The sequence below is a fragment of the Bufo gargarizans genome, chromosome 3 (genome assembly GCF_014858855.1).
Source record: "Bufo gargarizans isolate SCDJY-AF-19 chromosome 3, ASM1485885v1, whole genome shotgun sequence".
Classification (NCBI taxonomy): domain Eukaryota; kingdom Metazoa; phylum Chordata; class Amphibia; order Anura; family Bufonidae; genus Bufo; species Bufo gargarizans.
In genome coordinates, this window is record NC_058082.1 from 596,277,988 (window position 1) to 596,296,289 (window position 18,302).

General features: G+C 42.5%; 1 protein-coding gene across 11 annotated transcripts in view; it reads left to right on the forward strand.

The window, feature by feature from the left end:
• Positions 1-18,302, forward strand: part of SON (SON DNA and RNA binding protein) — a 105,746-nt gene that overhangs the window by 64,684 nt on the left and 22,760 nt on the right. Inside the window, exon 8 of one of the 11 annotated variants that reach the window (XR_006388177.1) lies at positions 13,191-13,276. The exons of 9 other annotated variants lie outside the window; for them this stretch is intronic. Coding sequence is in view for 1 of the 2 variants with exons in the window: in XM_044284448.1 (XP_044140383.1) it covers positions 417-422 (6 nt within the window). In the remaining variant the exon portion in view is untranslated. Of the gene's footprint in view, positions 1-416; positions 3,150-13,190; positions 13,277-18,302 lie in introns of those variants that run through there. One more of the 11 variants, XM_044284448.1, reaches the window with a different exon arrangement.

An 18,302-nucleotide genomic window follows, 5' to 3' on the forward strand; every position in this document is an offset into this window, starting at 1 on the left:
AACCTCCGTTTTAGACCCTCTGTTGGGTTTTAAAGTCAATGTAATCATGCATAGACATTTTAGGATTTTCTCAACAGAGCGCTGTTTTATGGGGATTCAGCACTCGTGAAAACTTGCCAAATTGGCACAGTATAAAATGTTCTTCGTTCCTTCCTTCTATATATGTTTTATCACCTGGTAGCGTATAACGTGATGGGTCAAATGGCGTTATTGCCAAGTTGGTAGGGTACATGCACTCTGGATGTGCATACCTTGTACTACTGATTAATGCAACCATCCAGCCGACCTATGGCTTGGCTGCTCATGGAATAAAATACCAAAGTGTCTTCTGTATCTAAATCTGTTTTTCATACTTTTTATTTTTTTATATTTTTTTTAAAATACCTATTGCAATATGGCATTTTCTTGTTTTACAGTTCTAGAATTGTTTGAGGAAGGTGGATTATAACCACACTTATATACCTGTTGCCAAACCAACGTACTGATGGGCTGAGACCCTCCCTTCTTTAATGGCCTCACATGGACCTAATGCTTCCAGATCCTGAGTTCTGATTGGTTGCAAACTGGTCATTAAAGAACACTAAAGGACTGATTCCTAACAGCGACAGGAAAACGCAAAGACCACCAGCCCCCAGATGTGCAGTAACTATGTAAAGTTCATCAACTATGGACATATATATTTCTTCCCTCTCTGTGCAAAGTTGTGTACACTCTCGGCATTTGTCCACGTATTGTCATGGTATGAAGCATCCGCAACCATGAAGCAAAGTCCATAAACAGTTAATCACTTTCAGTAGAGGTGTAATAATTCACACTCCCCCTGCCCTCTCCTTTTTTTTGTAAATTAAAAGTTTAATAAAACAAACAAAAAAAAAAGTTGCAGCTTAACCTACATTTGGTAAAGCTATCGCACCTTGTGTTTTTTCACATACCGTATGTAGCTGTAGTTGGAGGACTAGGCTATAATATAGGTGCTGGGAAGAAGCAAGGTCTTACTTTGCATGGATCTACTTTCAGTGGTGTTTTAAGAAATTTATTTTCAGAGTTGACGATTTTTCAGCTAGTCCACTTTTACATAATATAATCTGCATTCTAATTTTTTATTAAATTATTTGCCAGGATGGACCTTCTAACTGGCTGAACAGAAGAATAGTATAATTGTAATATGGCCACCCATTGACAACTACGGCGCAAATAGATTGGTCGTCTTCTCTTGGCGCAGTAGTCAAGGATGGTAACCCGCAGGCTTCCTGAACTATGGTTTGTCCTTTTTATACGCAGCCTGCCTAAGCTAATATATAGACTGCATAGATTTAATGCAAACTCTGCCAATTAATATTGATGACAGTCTAGTTACTGGTCAGTTGACTGCAGTGTTGTAGATCCTTCCTGGCACGGTAGATTGGTACACAGCGGCAGTGCCTTGGCGTTGTAGTAGAATGCAGACGAGTAGGCTGTAATGCAATCAGTAAAAAATATATGAAAAATTTTGCCAGGCTTGAGGACTGTACCTACTGTCTTTAATGTTTCAGATTGTTTTGGCTTTTACTGTAGGAATAAGCCACCAATTTGTCCTTAACTGGTCCCGCCCCTGCTGAAGTGCTTCTTTTTTGGTCAAGACCCTGGGGATTTTTTAATAATTTTTTTTATGATTTGGCTTAAGGAATGCCTCTTCTGCTTGCGTTGCTTTTGAATTTCAGCATCTATTAAAGCGTGATTTTTCAAGGGTGTAAAGATCGAAGCTAATCATAGTAAGCCTTTTTGTCCAGCAGACCTTACGTTATTTAACGTTTCCCAACTTGGTACATTTTGTAGTTACGGTTCTCTTGCTCTCCTTGCTAAATTAGCTTTTACAGGCAAACCTTTCAAAACAACACATCTTACTTCGGCTTTCCCACCCCCCCTTTTCCTGGTCTGTAACCATCACCTAAAGCTACATAAGACTTTTTGGGTTTTCACAGCCTTGCTCCTCATCTGGCAAGACCTGTGAGGATCTAGTGTGGCGCGTCAAGTAACGAACGTGCTAGTGAGTAACCTTACGGCCCTTTTTAGTGTTGCGTGTTTCAAAATAAAAATGATCCCTTTTTTTTTTGTTTTTGCTTTAAATTGTTAAAGTTTTCCAGAGAGCTCACACGATTTCAGTTTGTAAATTTACCGGCGGCACCTCTAGGCGCAAAATACGCAAAAGCTGTATGGTTTTTAGAACCCACTCGACATGTAATCCCTCCACTGCCAGAGACATGCGGTGCCTTGCACTATGGACGCTTCTGGTAGCAGAGCAGTCGAAACTGCTTGTAAATATGTTTCTATTGTAAATGGACTCACTATAAAGTCAGATAGCGCTGTATATACCTATTTGTTATGTTTAAAACGTATGAAAATAGTTGAATAACGGGCAGAGTAGTCTTGTGCTTTACGTTTTACGCCAGAAATTTTTCTTTTTTTCTTTTCCGGATATGTTTCTGATAATTCTCTTCGTTTGTGAAGATTTGTGTGAATTCATTGTTGATTTTATTTTTCCCCCCTTTTTTTTTTGTCTTGTTTGCAACCTTTTGTAAAAGCACGAATTGATCTGACATGTTTTTGTAATGTCATACTCCACTGGTTTTCAGCCTTTCTTTGGTTTTTCGTAACCTTGGAAAGAAGCTGATACAACTACCTTTCGCAGCTTATGTTGACTTTGCCCAAAGTCCCTTTTTTTTTTTGACTGATAGAACATGCCATCTTCACTTTTAGTCGTTTTAGCCAGATTATTGGGGAGAATTGCTTTGTATGGGTTTTTAAGTGTTCAAAATTGTGTTGGCAGAGAATTTAATGGGCATTTATGAAAACTGGGCTTCGGGGGGAAAAAGACATTATGAACTACGTCACCAGTCTAATCCCTGATGTCTATTTTTTTTGGGGGGGAGATATCAAAGCACCTTGGTCCTTCAGGTGTTCTCCTGATTGGTTAAACCACTTTTCATAAGTGTCCGTATATGTGGTGTTTTTTTTTTATATGGAGAATAAGTCAACGTAAGGCAACATCAGAAAACGGTCAGATGAACCTTCTGATTCACATCAGATACCAAATAACACCTTCTTGTAAATGTTTAATTTCTTTTTCCTGGAAATGTAATTTTGAAAACGAATAAACAGATGGTCCAAAATGTTGTGTGTCTTAAATGTTCTTATTCATTATTAATTAGCATAATTTTAATTGGATGTCATGACACTTTAGGTTGTGCTAAAAGTTTGACTCTGGTTTCTTGCCATAGTCAAATAGTGTGTCTGGGAGCAGAAAATGTAACATGGAGACTTATAATTTTAATTTTTTTTTGCCCTAAGTCAATGTCCAAAAACTTTGAGGTGAGAGTAGTGGTTTCCCTTTTTACAAGCCTCATTTGCCTCTGTGTGTGGCAAGAACCTAATAATCAGCGTTTTTTTTTTTTTTTTTTTTTGGGACTTGCTGGAAATCGGCTCTCCATCCGCAGCCTTCCTGGTGAACTGAGGATGGGCTTATGTTTTATACACATCAGCCAGTCTGAGGAGGGAGAGGGAAGCGACATCAACCAAAGGTGGAACGGGCTGCATCTCAGAATCCCTGTAAGCACTGTATCTAAGCTGCAGTCACAAATCACAGCTCTGCCCTAATGAAGTGAAGTTAAAAAGCAACCAAGCCGCTTGTACTCATCCCTTTAGAGGTGATGAGTTTAATATAAGCTTTAAAGGGAACCGGTCACCTCAAAAATGCATCTACACCCACCAGCAGTACCTCGTAGTAGCCCGCAGCCTGTTAATAATCATATGTTTCATCCTGTTGTCCGATGCTGCGTAAGTTCAAAAAACGCGGTTTTATTCTCCATCAGCGCTATAGTGCCGGCCAGCTTGAAGTCAAGGGGGCAGCGGCCTCCAAGTCAAGGTAACAACGCCCCCTAACCATCCCCTCTTGCCTGAGAGTGACAGCCTGCAGTGCGCCGTGATTCCCCGAGTCTCTCGCATGCGCATTGCACCACTGAAACCCAGTTAAAAGCGGCAGCAAGAGATGGGATAGCGCATTACTACAGAGCGCACCGTGCATGCGCGTGACTTGGGGAATCGTGGCTGCACTGCAGGCTATCTATCCCATCTTCTGCTACCGCTTTTAGCCGGGTTTCAGCGGTGCAATGTGCATGTGAGAGACTCGGGAATCACGGCGCACTGCAGGCTGTCACTCTCAGGCAAGAGGGGACGGTTAGGGGGCGTTGTTACCTTGACTTGAAGGAGGCCGCTGCCCCCTTGACTTCAAGCTGGCCGCTGCCCCCTTGACTTCAAGCTGGCCGGCACTATAGCGCTGATGGAGAATAAAACCACGTTTTTTGAACTTGCACAGCATCGGACAACAGGATGAAATATGATTAACAGGCTGCGGGCTACTACGAGGTACTGCTGGCGGGTGTCGATGCATTTTTGAGCTGACAGGCTCCCTTTAAGCTCCTTACTGGAGAGTCACTTTAAAGGCTGTGTACACCTTTTGGGCCATTTTTTAACTGTATTTTACTCATTTTGGTCTAAAAATCATTTATCTTTTCACTTTTTCTTGAAATTTTTCAACAGATTTTGTGATTTGATGAACAATCAGTCTGCTTGCATTATATCAGCTTCTCATTTCTGTTAGCTTATGTGAAGCCTCTGATTTCCTGACCTTATAAACACTCATTATGGCTAAACTCTTATCAAGCTGATACGAATGTGGCTTAAATGAGTGGATATGAGGTCAGGAGTTCAGAGATGAGGCTTCACATGAGCTGTCAGCTGACTCAGGAGGGACAGTCTGAAAATAGACCATCACAAACGCCGCTAAAAACTTTAGTAAAGACAAATTAAAAACAAAAGATTTTTAGCCCCAAATCAGTAAAGTACAATCATAAAAAAAATGGCCTGAAGGTATCTATAGCCTTTACGTATAGACCACAGAAAACATCTGTGACATAAGTTGTAAACCATTGTACGTGGTAAGAGGTTTTTTTACTCTACGCAGCCCAAATGCCAACCCTTCTGAAGACCCCAGGTTTTTTCTTTTTTCTTCTCCATTGATGGCTTAGATGGTCGTAAATGGACATCAAGGGGAACCGTTTTATATCGGTCATGCATTGGTTGGCATTTGCTTTCATTAGCGGGAAATTGGTCTATTGACCTCAAAAATTGGTAGCATTGGAGATATGTCTTCACCAAATCCCTTCCATAAAATAAATGAGGTTATGCAGCTACTATATTAAGAAGTACTTTTATCGGAACATAATGGGTCTGATGTTTTATAGTGGAAGATGTATGCTCTGTTTGAACCTGAAGACGGTTATGTGGAATGCGATTCTCAAAATGAATGTCCTGTTTGTGATAGGCTAGCTGAATGTACTGTTTGTGGGTCAGTAGATATTTACACAGGGGCAGTGATGTCACAGCAGCTCAACGTTTTTGACCATCGTCAGATTCCATTGTGAGATGTCCTAAAGATGTGGGAGATGGCTTCAGCTGTCTGTAATGGAGTTGACAGGTAATGCCGTACTCAACTTTACTTCATACCTTCAGTCGAAAGTCATACAAGTCATTATATATTTGTATATTCTCCACTTTTTTTAAATGCCCTACAGAACTGTGGAGAAGATCTAGATTTTGGCCAATGCAGTAACTTTCCCCTGTGTCGGTTTCGTAAAAGCAAGATGGGTATCATTACTAATTTTAGGAGTTGTCCGGCAGGATAAAACTTTGTAAATTGGGCTTGGAACAAAGTAAAATAATTTCACTGGTACCCTACTGCTTCTGTTTTGACACTTGACAAATTCCATCAGTCTCTTCCATGTCCCTCTTGAAACACCGGGAATGACCACTCTACCAGTGTCTGAACTGCATGGGTCCAGCCGCTAGGTCCCCCTTTGATCATTAGAAGGGGCACCAGTGTTCCTTTGTTTTGAATGGTGCAATAGACATGCATGAGTGCTCGGACCCCCGCAACTCAGACACTTTATCCCATATCCTGGTCACTGATGAGCTGAGCAGGAGGATGGACAGGAGAGGTAGGGGATCAATAAGGTGTTATTTTGCATTGTTCTGAACCATTTTTTTTCTTCATAAAATCTTTAATCTGCCGGACAACTCCTTTTAAAGGGAATGTGTCATCAGAATGTCACCTATTGTTTAAATCACATTTTTATGCTTAACATATAAATAAAAAATCCTGCAGTTTTTGTACTGGCAACTAAGCCTAATAATTGGCGCCACTTCTTGGTCTGTACAGATGACTTTACTGCAGTTACCTGCTTATCTGTCATTCTAATCCTGTCTGTAATGATATCATCACCTCTGTGTATAGATGAGACAGGATCCACCATTCACAATAGGTGATTGTCACCGCTTATCTACTTCCTCCTCTCCTCTGCACAGGTCAGAGCATGCCTAGAACAATCTTCCACAGTCAATGAGTTCCCCCCTGACCATTGTGTCTGGCCCACGGGGCTGCCGTAAAGCAATTTTCTTGATGCTTTCTAAATGCTGTTTAGAATAGCTCAGGCAAGATGGCCGCCCCATAATCAAGTTTAGAAAAGATGGCCGCCTCCGTAATCATGTTGAGGCAAGATGCCCGCCCCCATAATCAGGTTCAGAAAAGATGGCCGCCCCATAATCAAGTTTAGGGAAGATGGCTGCCTCTGTAATCATGTTCACAAAAGATGGCTGCCTCTGTAATCATGTTTACAAAAGATGGCTGCCTCTGTAATCATGTTTACAAAAGATGGCCGCCTCCGTAATCATGTTTAGTAAATAGGATAAATGAATCTGTAATCAGAAAATAAACACATCTGAAAAAAAGGAGATATGTTGCCATCTGGTTTTAACTGGCAGTTTTTGGTGACACATTTCCTTTAAATTCCTGGTATGCCTACGTTATCCAATTTCACTTTTTACAGAAACCCACAGAGGGCCTTGCCAGAAAATTAAGTGGTCATTCTGACATTTCGGGTATAATCTCTCAAAAAAAAAAATTGGGTGAGAATATCCTATATTAGACTTCCTATGGATAGAGTATAGACTTGCCCAAGGAGTAATTTGTGGCTAACTTCCGTTCTACTAAATAGTTTTATTATTTTAGGTTTTTTACTCCATATGTTCCCTTGTTAAATATTTTTCAAGCTTTATTTTATTTCAGGATTTTATTTTTCTTCCTCCAGTCAGGTCATAACTTCAGAGCTTGATTCCTTAGTGTAGTTAGGCCGTGATTGCGCTCAGAAGTTCTGACCAGATGGGATCCGTTAAACAGGTGGATGATGCTGATCCAGTGCTGATGTCACTCTGGGGCAGGAAGGGAACAAATAAAATCCTAAAATAAAGATAAGTAAGCCTTTTTCTATACATCTCTTATTTTTACCTTTTCTTCTGCATGATATTAAGATTGTTCTACCCAATATTTTTTCAATATTTTCCTGTGTTTGCTTTTGCTATTAGTGGACAACTCCAGCCATACTTGAAAATTCACCTTTCAATGCAGATTCCCACTATAACCAAGGTGAAAATAAAATGCAGGATTGTGCTTTGTCAGTCTCCCTCAAACTGATTAAACATCAAAAGATAGTTACCAGTGAATTAACTTCCTAAGCGGTCTATATATCGGGGTGCAAAATGCCCCCCAATGTAAATTGTAAAAAAATAAAATAAAAAATGCTCAACCAACTTTCCAATGTAAACAGTGCTAAAAAGCATCCCACTTTGCTGATGGTGTGGTTGATTATGCCTAAAGGCTGTGGACACATTTGCATTGATGTTTTTATTGTTCATTTTCTTCCTAATCACACTGTAAGAGCTTAACGTCTAGACTGGATCCCCTAAGAATCTGATCAGTGGCGGGCCGATTGCTTGGATCCCCCATTGATCACAGGAATCACACTGCAGTCCTTGGAGTGGCGGTCATGCATGCATGCTTCTGCTCCATTCATGCTATCTATGGCTAGTGCCATTGAATTAAAGGGGTTCTCCAGGCTTTTAATATCCCCAGGTCATCAATATCAAATTGGCGGGGTCCAACACAGTACCCCCGCCCATCATCAGTGTGCATGTGCCGTCTCCCTTCCTGCTGCTGCTATGTCTATGGAAGAGAGACGTGAGACTGCGCGTGCTGTCTCCTCATACAGCTGATCAGCAGGGGTGTCGGACCCCCACTGATCTGATTGATATCGTTGATCTATCCTGAGGATAGGTAATCAATATTAAAAGTCTGGAGAGCCCCTTTAAATTGAGTGGCAGCACACCTGCTCACCTAATGCTCCATTCATGTGCTTGCCGCCCACTCCAATCACCCTTGGTCCCTGGCATCTCGTTCTTGTGATCGGTTGGGGGTTCCTGCCATCTGATTCCAAACCATCAGATACTAAAATGATGAATAGGATAGGGCAGTGATGGCTAACCTCCGTCACTCCAGCTGTGGTGAAAACTACAACTCCCAGCATGCTCCACTCATTTCTATGGAGTTCTGAGTACAGCCAAGCAAGTGTGCATCTTGGGAATCGTAGTTTTACCACAGCTGGAGTGCCAGAGGTTAGCCATCACAGGGATAGGGGATAAGTTGTTATGGTAGTCTAACCCCTTTAAGCAATTTATATATATATATATATCTCCTTTCACTTAGCTGTGGGTGCTACTAAACCTGCCATAAATCCGTCAGAATTCTACTCCTGCTTCTGACTGCTCTTTGCTCTCCTCCCCCCTTCTCTGTGTTAGAGATGGAAGGAGGTTGTACGAGGCAGATGAGAGAGTGGAAAAAGGGGAAGCATCCAGGGAGGCCAGTTGACAAAAGGCTGTAGATGAGGGGTAAAGCACGTGCAAGGCAGTTTGCAGGGGAAGAAAGCAGCATCCTGGACTCACAGATTCTGCTTCTATTACTGGAAAGGACATGTTCACATGAGAAAATACAGAAGCTAGGGGCAGGTTGTATGCTGAATATCAGGGGTCTGAAAACTAGTATGGGAATGAAGACTGCAGAAAGAATTAGCTCAACTTTTTTTTTTTTTTTTTACTCACACACTAATATAAAAAAAAGTTCACTAACATATATGTGAAATAATTATTTTCCTTGTCAAATGTGTCCATAGTCTTTAAAGATTTTTTATTTTTTTTAATTATTATTATGATAAAACTTTCTAGTATATTCAAAGGTTTTCCTTAAAGGGTTTGTGCAAGAATGTGTATGTTGGGGGTGACCAACACCTGCACTTGGCCGGACCTGTAAGTGCTCAGTCACACGACCGTATGGCCGCTGTATGAACTCTGTGCTGTGGATGCGGTCCCATTGACTTGAATGGGTCCACGATCCGCAAAAGATACGACATGTCCTATCCTTTGTGCTGCAGAGGCACAGATCGGAAGCCCTTCAGTGGGCTTTCGGTTTCGTGCCTCTGCACGGAAAAAGATAGGACATGTCGTATCTTTTGTTGTATTTTGCGGATGGTGGACCCATTCAAGTTGGTTGGCCTGGCACACGGCCGGTGCCCGTGTATTGCAGACCTGCTGTTTGCGGTCTGCAACACTGGCATGGTGACCATACGGTTGTGTGAATAAGCTCTAAAGGGAGGCTTGCTTCTCGGCGCAGGTCCCTGCTCCGTCTCCAAGCCCAGCTTCCCCTGGGCTCCCTCACTGTAAACATCCTGTTTGACATAGCTGCAGCAAATTACTGGCTGCAGCAGTGATCAGCTCCCCTTAAAGAGGACCTTTCTTCAGTTTTTACGTTATAAAAGCAATACCTCTCACTGTAGCCCATGTTCAGTAGATGTCACATTGCTATTTATTTTCATGATATGCTCCTCCATTGCACCGATGTGCCCCCCCCCCCCCTTTTGGTTTTGGCGCCTGGTATGCTAATTAATAGCACTGGTAGAGGGAGGAGGAGAGGTTGGCTTTTCTCAATAGGCGTCTCCTTCTCCCTGGCTGTGACGCGATCCGCTGCAATTGGACTGCGCCACAGCCAGGGAGAAGGAGATGCCCACTGAGGAGAGCTGATGTCTCCTCCCTATACCAATGCTATTAGTTAGCATACCATGCTCCAAAACCGAAAGGGGGGCCACAGCGGCGCAACGGAGGGGAATATCATGAAATAAAATTAGCTATCTGACATCTACTGAACATGGGCTACAGTGTGAGGTATTGCTTTTATAAAGTAAAAACTGGTGAAAGGTCCTCTTTAAGTCATGACAAATGTTGACATGATCCAAGGGAAACCAGTCGCCGCTGCTGCCAGTGATTGGCTGTGACGATGGAAAACCGGATGTTTACAGCGAGGGAGCACAGGTGAGCATCGCAGGCCGGAAGAAGTAGGAGGTTCCCCCCTCCCTTCCTTTCTTGCACAACCCCTTAATTTCAGTGGATGCTTACAATTCTTATTCGCTACCAGAGGCTGGAGACCTGTCCCAACTAAGAGCCATGTACTTGTGTCAGCTGGCCAGTACAGTGTGTCCTAGAGCTTTCACACTGTGCATGTGTCAATGGGACGTGATCAGAACAGGTTTCCATCCTCGGGATATGTATAGAAATTGAGTCGCTGGCAGCAAGCAGGAATCTTGAAAATCGGAGGAACTGATCCTTTAAATTATATTAGAAAATTGAAGAATGTTTCATTGAGTAATGAAGTAACCTAGCAAATTTTCTTGTGTATATAGTTTTTGTGGATCTGTGTCTCCATGGTAACAGACTACAGACAATCTGACTACACTTTTTTCTGCCGTCCCTTTAAAGGGGTTCTGCAGTTTGTTTAAACTGATGATCTATCCTCTGTATAGATCATCAGCATCTGACCGGCGGGGGTCCCAGGTGTCAGCTGTTTGAGGAGTGCTGCGGTGTCTGCTCCAGGAGCACTGCGGCCTTCTCACTGTTTACCGCTGTCCAGGCCAGTTGATACTAGTCTTGACGTCACTAGGCCAGCTGTAAACAGTGAGAAGGCTGGAGCGCCGCTGCCTTCTCAAACAGCTGATCGGCGGCAGTCCCAGGTGTCAGACCCCCCCGCCGATCAGATGCTGATTTATCCAGAGGATAGATCATCAGTTTAAAAAAAAACAACTGCAGAACCCCTTTAATTGCTAATGTATATTAGATTGGCAAGAAAGAGAGGGCAGGTGGAAAGGTGGATTTGACTGCAGGATTAGACCACACATGGCTTGTTTGTAGTCTGTTGCCCTACAGATGGATAGGCCTGTCTAGGCGCTGTATACACAACCCTTAATCAGTACATTTTGCAGACATGCTTCAGTTTTCATTTAGATGCAGATGCAGCACATATAATTGATCAAAACTCTACATACCCTTACAAGCTCTAATAATATAAATTTTGAGACCCTTCATTTGAAATCTGAATTTTCAGGGTTGGCTGAATTTGTCCCTCTAAACCCAAAGCGGTAGATAGCATGTGCCCTTATAGACCAGCTTCTCTGATGGGGTTTAAATTAATGTGCATAATCTTCTGCTCAGTGTTCAAGTCTTAGGGCCCTAGTAGAATACCTGACTATACTTTGCTTATGTGAAAGTAGGTCACCATTCATATGCATCTTTTTGGCAGCAGTGTTGGGTTCGAGTTGTCCTCCCTGGACCATATGACAATTACTCTCTATATATAATTTTTTTCAAATCCTCCTTTCACCATTACATTTTCCTTCTTGCCCTGCAAATCTTCCTTTGTATTACAGTTCAGTTAGATTCTCGTGGGGAATTTATTAAAATACATTTGTGTGGTTTATTAGGATTTTTGCTCCTAGCCATCCATTGGTAATTATGGCTTACGACTTAGTCTCAAAGAGTTTCTGCAGGACGTAAAGGGGTTGTCCAACTTCATATAGGTTTCTTAATACCCCACTCAACGGGACCTGTTGAGGGAAGCAACCTTTCTTGCTCCTCTGCTTGTTTCAAGCTCATTAGGTTCCACCACCTGTAGGTTCACTCCATGTAAAAAAACTGTACAGGGGTCATGTGCGCCGCTCCAGCCAATGACTCGCCACAGCGGTAATGTACCCCCAAATGGCACATCACTGTTGGGGCCACATGCTGCAGTGATGTGACCCCCCCAACTATACCAGCAGTTTATATGCAGGGACAGAAGCACAGTGTTAGCTGTGGATTCATGGAGCAGGTTTATGCGTCCCAACAGATCCTGTTAGGTGGGGGTGGGGCGATTTAAAAAAAATACATATATATGAAGTTGGACACCCCCTTTAAGTATTGATCTGCCCTTAGAATAGTCGTAAATATCAGATCGGGGAGGTGCTAGCTCTTTTTATAGCGCTGGAACCAGGCCCAAAACCTACACAGCTCTGTCCAGTATTTTAATGGCTGTGCCTGGTTACAGTACCGCTGCCCCAGCTTGGTGAACTTAAATGGGGAGTTTCCCCTTCCCCTGAACTGATATTGATGACTATCTAAGGATAGCTCAGCTATTCCTAAAAGGGTAGACCACCTTTTAGTTTTTTGTTTGTTTTTTCTTCAATCCCTTCTCTTGGCTTGAAAAAAGGAAATATACTTACCTGCTCTGTGCCTCCTGTGTCCCGGCTTCTTCACTTCCCCACCACGGCTTGTTGTCCCCGGCTGTAAACATCCACTGACGCCTCTGCAACCAGTGACTGGCTGCAGCAGTGACTTGACCCCATTGCATCACTCGGTCACGTGACACAAGGGGGGCAGGCCACCGCTGCTGCCAGTCATTGGCTAAAGCGGAAGTTTACAGTGGAAGACCTGAGCGAGGCAGAGGAGTGAAGCAGACATGACCCAGTGCCGGGGAGCAGGTATATATATGCTTACGTTTTGTAGGTCACTCTGACCCAAAAAAACAAAAGGTGGCCAACCCCTTTAAAACCTCATGCAGACGTTCGTGAGATACCGGACTGGCATTGCTGGAGTGCATGGCGTCATTGGTTGCTATGACGCCGTGCGCTCCTGCAATGCCAGTCCGGTATCTCGCGGACCGTGTTCCACGGACGTCTGCTTGAGGCTTAAGTCCCAGAGAACCCCTGATAGCTGCACACATGCTTTTATTCTGTGCAATAATTTCCCCTCCTCTCATGCCTTAAAATTTTAGTGGCTCAGCAAATGGTGAGGCGCTTAAGTGCTAAGATTGACTTGTGTGGCCTATACAAATGTATTTTGTCACTAGTTTGCCGCACCATCTTATTCGTGGACTGGTAAATGCTGATCAGATTGTTTGTCTCTAGTGCTGCTCGTATCGGGAATGAGGGGAAGCAGGGAAAGGGAGGACTAATGCTGCTCTTAACAAGATATTGGACTTTATGTACAAAAGGTAAGCAAGGGCAAAATATTCAGACATATGTTCACGCTATCAGAATTTCCCTCTAGTTTTTATACCCGTGATTTTGCCATATAAAGAGGTGAAAAAAATTATGGAAGTTCATACTCCACTCAAATGTACTGGCTTGTCAAACTCAAAATCCCCACCATCTGGTTACTCCAGTTTGAGAGTCCTTAGTCAGCAGCCCATTAGCAAAACCTAACCCAGCATCAGATTGGCAGGCACCACGAATGCCACCCTGGTGAATCACGTATAGTTAAAGAAGCTAATTAGCAATGCTACAGGAATTGCAAAAACAATTGGTGAGGGTCTGTGAGTTAGCCATTGTACATTTAGCCAAAAATTTTACTAGACACATTGAAAACATGTTGCTTTGGATGATGAGGATTTTTTATTTGGGTGATTATCTTATCTGCTGAAGCAGCAGTACCATGCCCAAAGTCCTCGCCTAAGCAAAGGTGCCCACACACAAGCCAAATGTCAACCAAACCCACAGATTCTGGCTCAACCGATCGCTCATCACCCTACCCTCCCTTGACTGCAGTTTGGGGGGGGGGGGGGGAGGGGGAGGAGAGAGATTCAGGCATTTAGGGTATTGACATGCCTAACCCTTTTGTTAAGAAAAAAGATTTGCTACCACCAGAAATGTCTAGCAGTGTCTTGTTCTTTACCTATGATCATACATGCACGCTTGGCCGAGCTTGCGTGTGTATGAGCAGTCAGAAGGAATAGCTGTTTAAAAAGTTTATCCACCTTTAAATTATAGGAACTTTGCACGTAAGGCCTTGAGTGTGATATGGGTTTCTTGGCAACTTTACTTCCCAAACTTCCAGCCATGTCTCCTACTGGCCGTTTTGGTCATGAGCTGGAAAAGATAAAATGATGGGAATCCTTCCATTGAACACAGATTCTTTATTTAAAGGGGTAATAAGACGTTCTACAGTAGAACCAGCCCCAAACCTCACATGGATCCAGAGATCTCCTCATTCATTGCTCCAATTGCTCTGCTAGATTTATTTCAAGCTGGCAACTTGGGGGACCATGTCCTTTCTGCTGCAGCTTCTAGTAGTAGATGTGGCTGGCGGCAGTTGGAGTATTGAACTGAGCATGTGCAACCGACAGCTTAGTGGACATAGAAATAAGGAACAGACTGCAGGTGGCGCTATACAGATACATTTTATTGAATAGCTCAGTGGCTATACTGAATTTTTTATGATGTGCAATTACAATAGTATTTATATCCAGTGCTGGTTTGAAAAATGTAGGCTCTTTTTCGTGGGACAACCCCTTTAAGTGCCTGTAGGTGAAATACACAATGATATGACTGGTTACAGTTGTCCTAATTTATTCCAGAATTACTCTTGCCTGTGCATGATGCAGTAATAATTTATAAGCTCCCCAAAATATCTGGCATCGTTGATAGTAATGAATTTCAGAACCTCTTAGGACTCTTTCACACGTGCGAGTAATCCGCTGCGCGAAAGAGAGCCAAGCCCCGTTCTGGACAGCAGAGACACTGAGCAGTAACATGACTGATAATGCTCTTTGCCTCTCTGTGATCTTTTTACTACAAAATCACAGTGAGATAAAGTTGTCATTGTGATTTTGTAGTAAAAAGGTAACTGAGAGGCAAAGAGCATTATCAGTCATGTCTCTGCTGTCCGGAGCGGGGCTTGGCTCCTTCACGCAGCGGATTCCAGGCACGGGATCCGCTCATGTAAAAAAGAGACCTTACTGTATGTAAAACTTTGGTAAATGGGCACTATACATTCTTAGATGGTCCCAAGTGGGCTATTACATGGTCACCCATTGACGTCAGTGGGCGCCATGTAATATGGTAAATGTGTACTCCATGTTTGCCTCCAGCAATGAGAACAACATCTTTGATGATTAAAGGGTTTTTAAACCTTTTTTTTTTTTTTGTCATCTCAGCCTGGAATAACTTGGGAAAAATCCATACTCTCCTCTTTCCCGCTGCTCCATTCTGGCTCCCTGGCTGTCTTCAATGGCCCTCCAGTCCCTGCCTGTCGCCCTCCGCACAGATGGGGTCACATGCACCGTTTTAGCCAATAACTGGTCTCAGTGTTGACCTGTTTCCAAGGGACTCATGACCCAACAGTGACATGTTGCTTGGTGACGCATCACTGCTGAGGCCAGTCATTGGCTGCAGTGACGCACATGACTGTACAGAAGTGTACAGACTAGTACTGCAAAACCAGTTAAGAGATACGGAGTGCTGTAGTGGGGCAGCGGGGAGCAGAAAAGTATGGATTTGTCTAAAGGTTGTAGTTAGGTTTTCAGGACCTTACGCAATCAAATAGCTGTAGGTTGTCCTTTTTAACCCCTTAAGGACACAGGGCGATCCCCCGCCCGCCTCCCATTTAATAATCCTTGGCGTCTAGTGGGTATACCAGGGTGCCAGCACATTGCTGGCACCCTGGTATAAACGGCTGACATCGGTGATGCGATGTCAGCCGTTTAACCCTTTCCATACAGCGGTCCGTACGGACCGCTGTATGGAAAAGGTTAACAGCTCAGGGAGCTCCCTCCCTCTCCCATCAGGGGGCTGCTGTGCCTTTGCAGCCCCCCGATGGGAGAGGGAGAGTGCCCCCAGACAGCCCCCCCGAAGCCCCGTCCTTACCCTTCCCCGTCTGCTCAGTTCTGACCACTACTGTGCAGACGGGGAAGGTTCCCATGGCAACAGGACGCCTTCTCAGGCGTCCTGCTGTCCATGGTGCTGAACAGATCTATGCTAAAGGCATAGATCTGTTCAGACAAAGTGTAAGTAAAATACAGTGCAGTACCCTATATGGTGTACTGTACTGTATTATACAGACCTCAGACCCACTGGATCTTCAAGAACCAAGTGGGTCTGGGTCAAAAAAAAATAAAAAAAGTGAAAAAAGTTAAGAGAAAAAAAAACCATTTATCACTGAATAAAAAATTAATTAAAAATACACTACTCATATTGGGTATCGCCGCGTCCGTAACGACCTGATCTATAAAACGGTTATGTTACTTTCCCCGCACGGTGAACGCCCTAAAAATAAAAACTATATGAGAACATTGAAATTTTGCCCACCTTACTTTCCAAAAAAGGTAATAAAAGTGATCAAAAAAGTCGCATGTACGCCAAAATTGTAACAATCAAACCGTCATCTCATCCCGCAAAAATCATACCCTACCCAAGATAATCGCCCAAAAACTGAAAAAACTATGGCTCTTAGACTATGGAAACACTAAAACATGATTTTTTTTGTTTGTTTAAAAAATGAAATCATTGTGTAAAACTTACATAAGTAAAAAAAAGTATACATATTAGGTATCGCCGCGTCCGTATCGACCGGCTCTATAAAAATATCACATGACCTAACCCCTCAGGTGTCCACCGTAAAAAAATAAAAATAACGGTGTAAAAAAAGCAATTTTGTCATCTTACGTCACAAAGTGTAATAGCAAGCAATCAAAGTCATATGCACCCCAAAATAGTGCCAATCAAACCATCATCTCATCCCGCAAAAAAATGAGACCCTACTTAAGATAATCGCCCAAAAACTGAAAAAACTATGGCGCTTAGACTATGGAGACACTAAAATTTTTTTTTTTTTTTTTTTTTTTTTATGAAATCATTGTGTAAAACTTACATAAGTAAAAAAAAGTATACATATTAGGTATCGCCGCGTCCGTGACAACCTGCTCTATAAAATTACCACATGATCTAACCTGTCAGATGAATGTTGTAAATAACAAAAAAAAAAAAGGTGCCAAAAAAGCTATTTCTTGTTACCTTGCCGCACAAAAAGTGTAATATAGAGCAACCAAAAATCATATGTACCCTAAACTAGTACCAACAAAACTGCCACCCTATCACGTAGTTTCTAAAATGGGGTCACTTTTTTGGAGTTTCTACTCTAGGGGTGCATCAGGGAGGCTTCAAATGGGACATGGTGTAAAAAAAAAAACTGTCCAGCAAAATCTGCCTTCCAAAAACCGTATGGCATTCCTTTCCTTCTGCGCCCTGCCGTGTGCCCGTACAGTGGTTTACGACCACATATGGGGTGTTTCTGTAAACTACAGAATCAGGGGCCATAAATAATGAGTTTTGTTTGGCTGTTAACCCTTGCTTTGTAACTGGAAAAAAAATATTAAAATGGAAAATCTGCCAAAAAAGTGAAATTTTGAAATTGTATCTCTATTTTCCATTAAATCTTGTGCAACACCTAAAGGGTCAATAAAGTTTGTAAAATCAGTTTTGAATACCTTGAGGGGTGTAGTTTCTTAGATGGGGTCACTTTTATGGAGTTTCTACTCTAGGGTTGCATCAGGGGGGCTTCAAATAGGACATGGGGTCAAAAAACCAGTCCAGCAAAACCTGCCTTCCAAAAACCATACGGCGCACCTTTCACTCTACGCCCCGCTGTGTGGGCGTACAGTAGTTTACGGCCACATATGGGGTGTTTCTGTAAACGGCAGAGTCAGGGCAATAAAGATGCAGTCTTGTTTGGCTGTTAACCCTTGCTTTGTTACTGGAAAAAATGGGTTAAAATGGAAAATTAGGCAAAAAAATGAAATTCTTAAATTTCATCCCCATTTGCCAATAACTCTTGTGCAACACCTAAAGGGTTAACGAAGTTTGTAAAATCAGTTTTGAATACCTTGAGGGGTGTAGTTTATAGAATGGGGTCATTTTTGGGTGGTTTCTATTATGTAAGCCTCGCAAAGTGACTTCAGAGCTGTAGTGGTCCCTAAAAATTGGGTTTTTGTAAATTTCTGAAAAATTTCAAGATTTGCTTCTAAACTTCTAAGCCTTGTAACATCCCCAAAAAATAAAATATAATTCCCAAAATAATTCAAACATGAAGTAGACATATGGGGAATGCAAAGTCATCACAATTTTTAGGGCTATTACTATGTATTACAGAAGTAGAGAAACAAACTTTGAAATTTGCAATTTTGTCCAATTTTTGGTAAATTAGGTATTTTTATTTTTTTATAAATTCTTTATTTTCCAAAATTA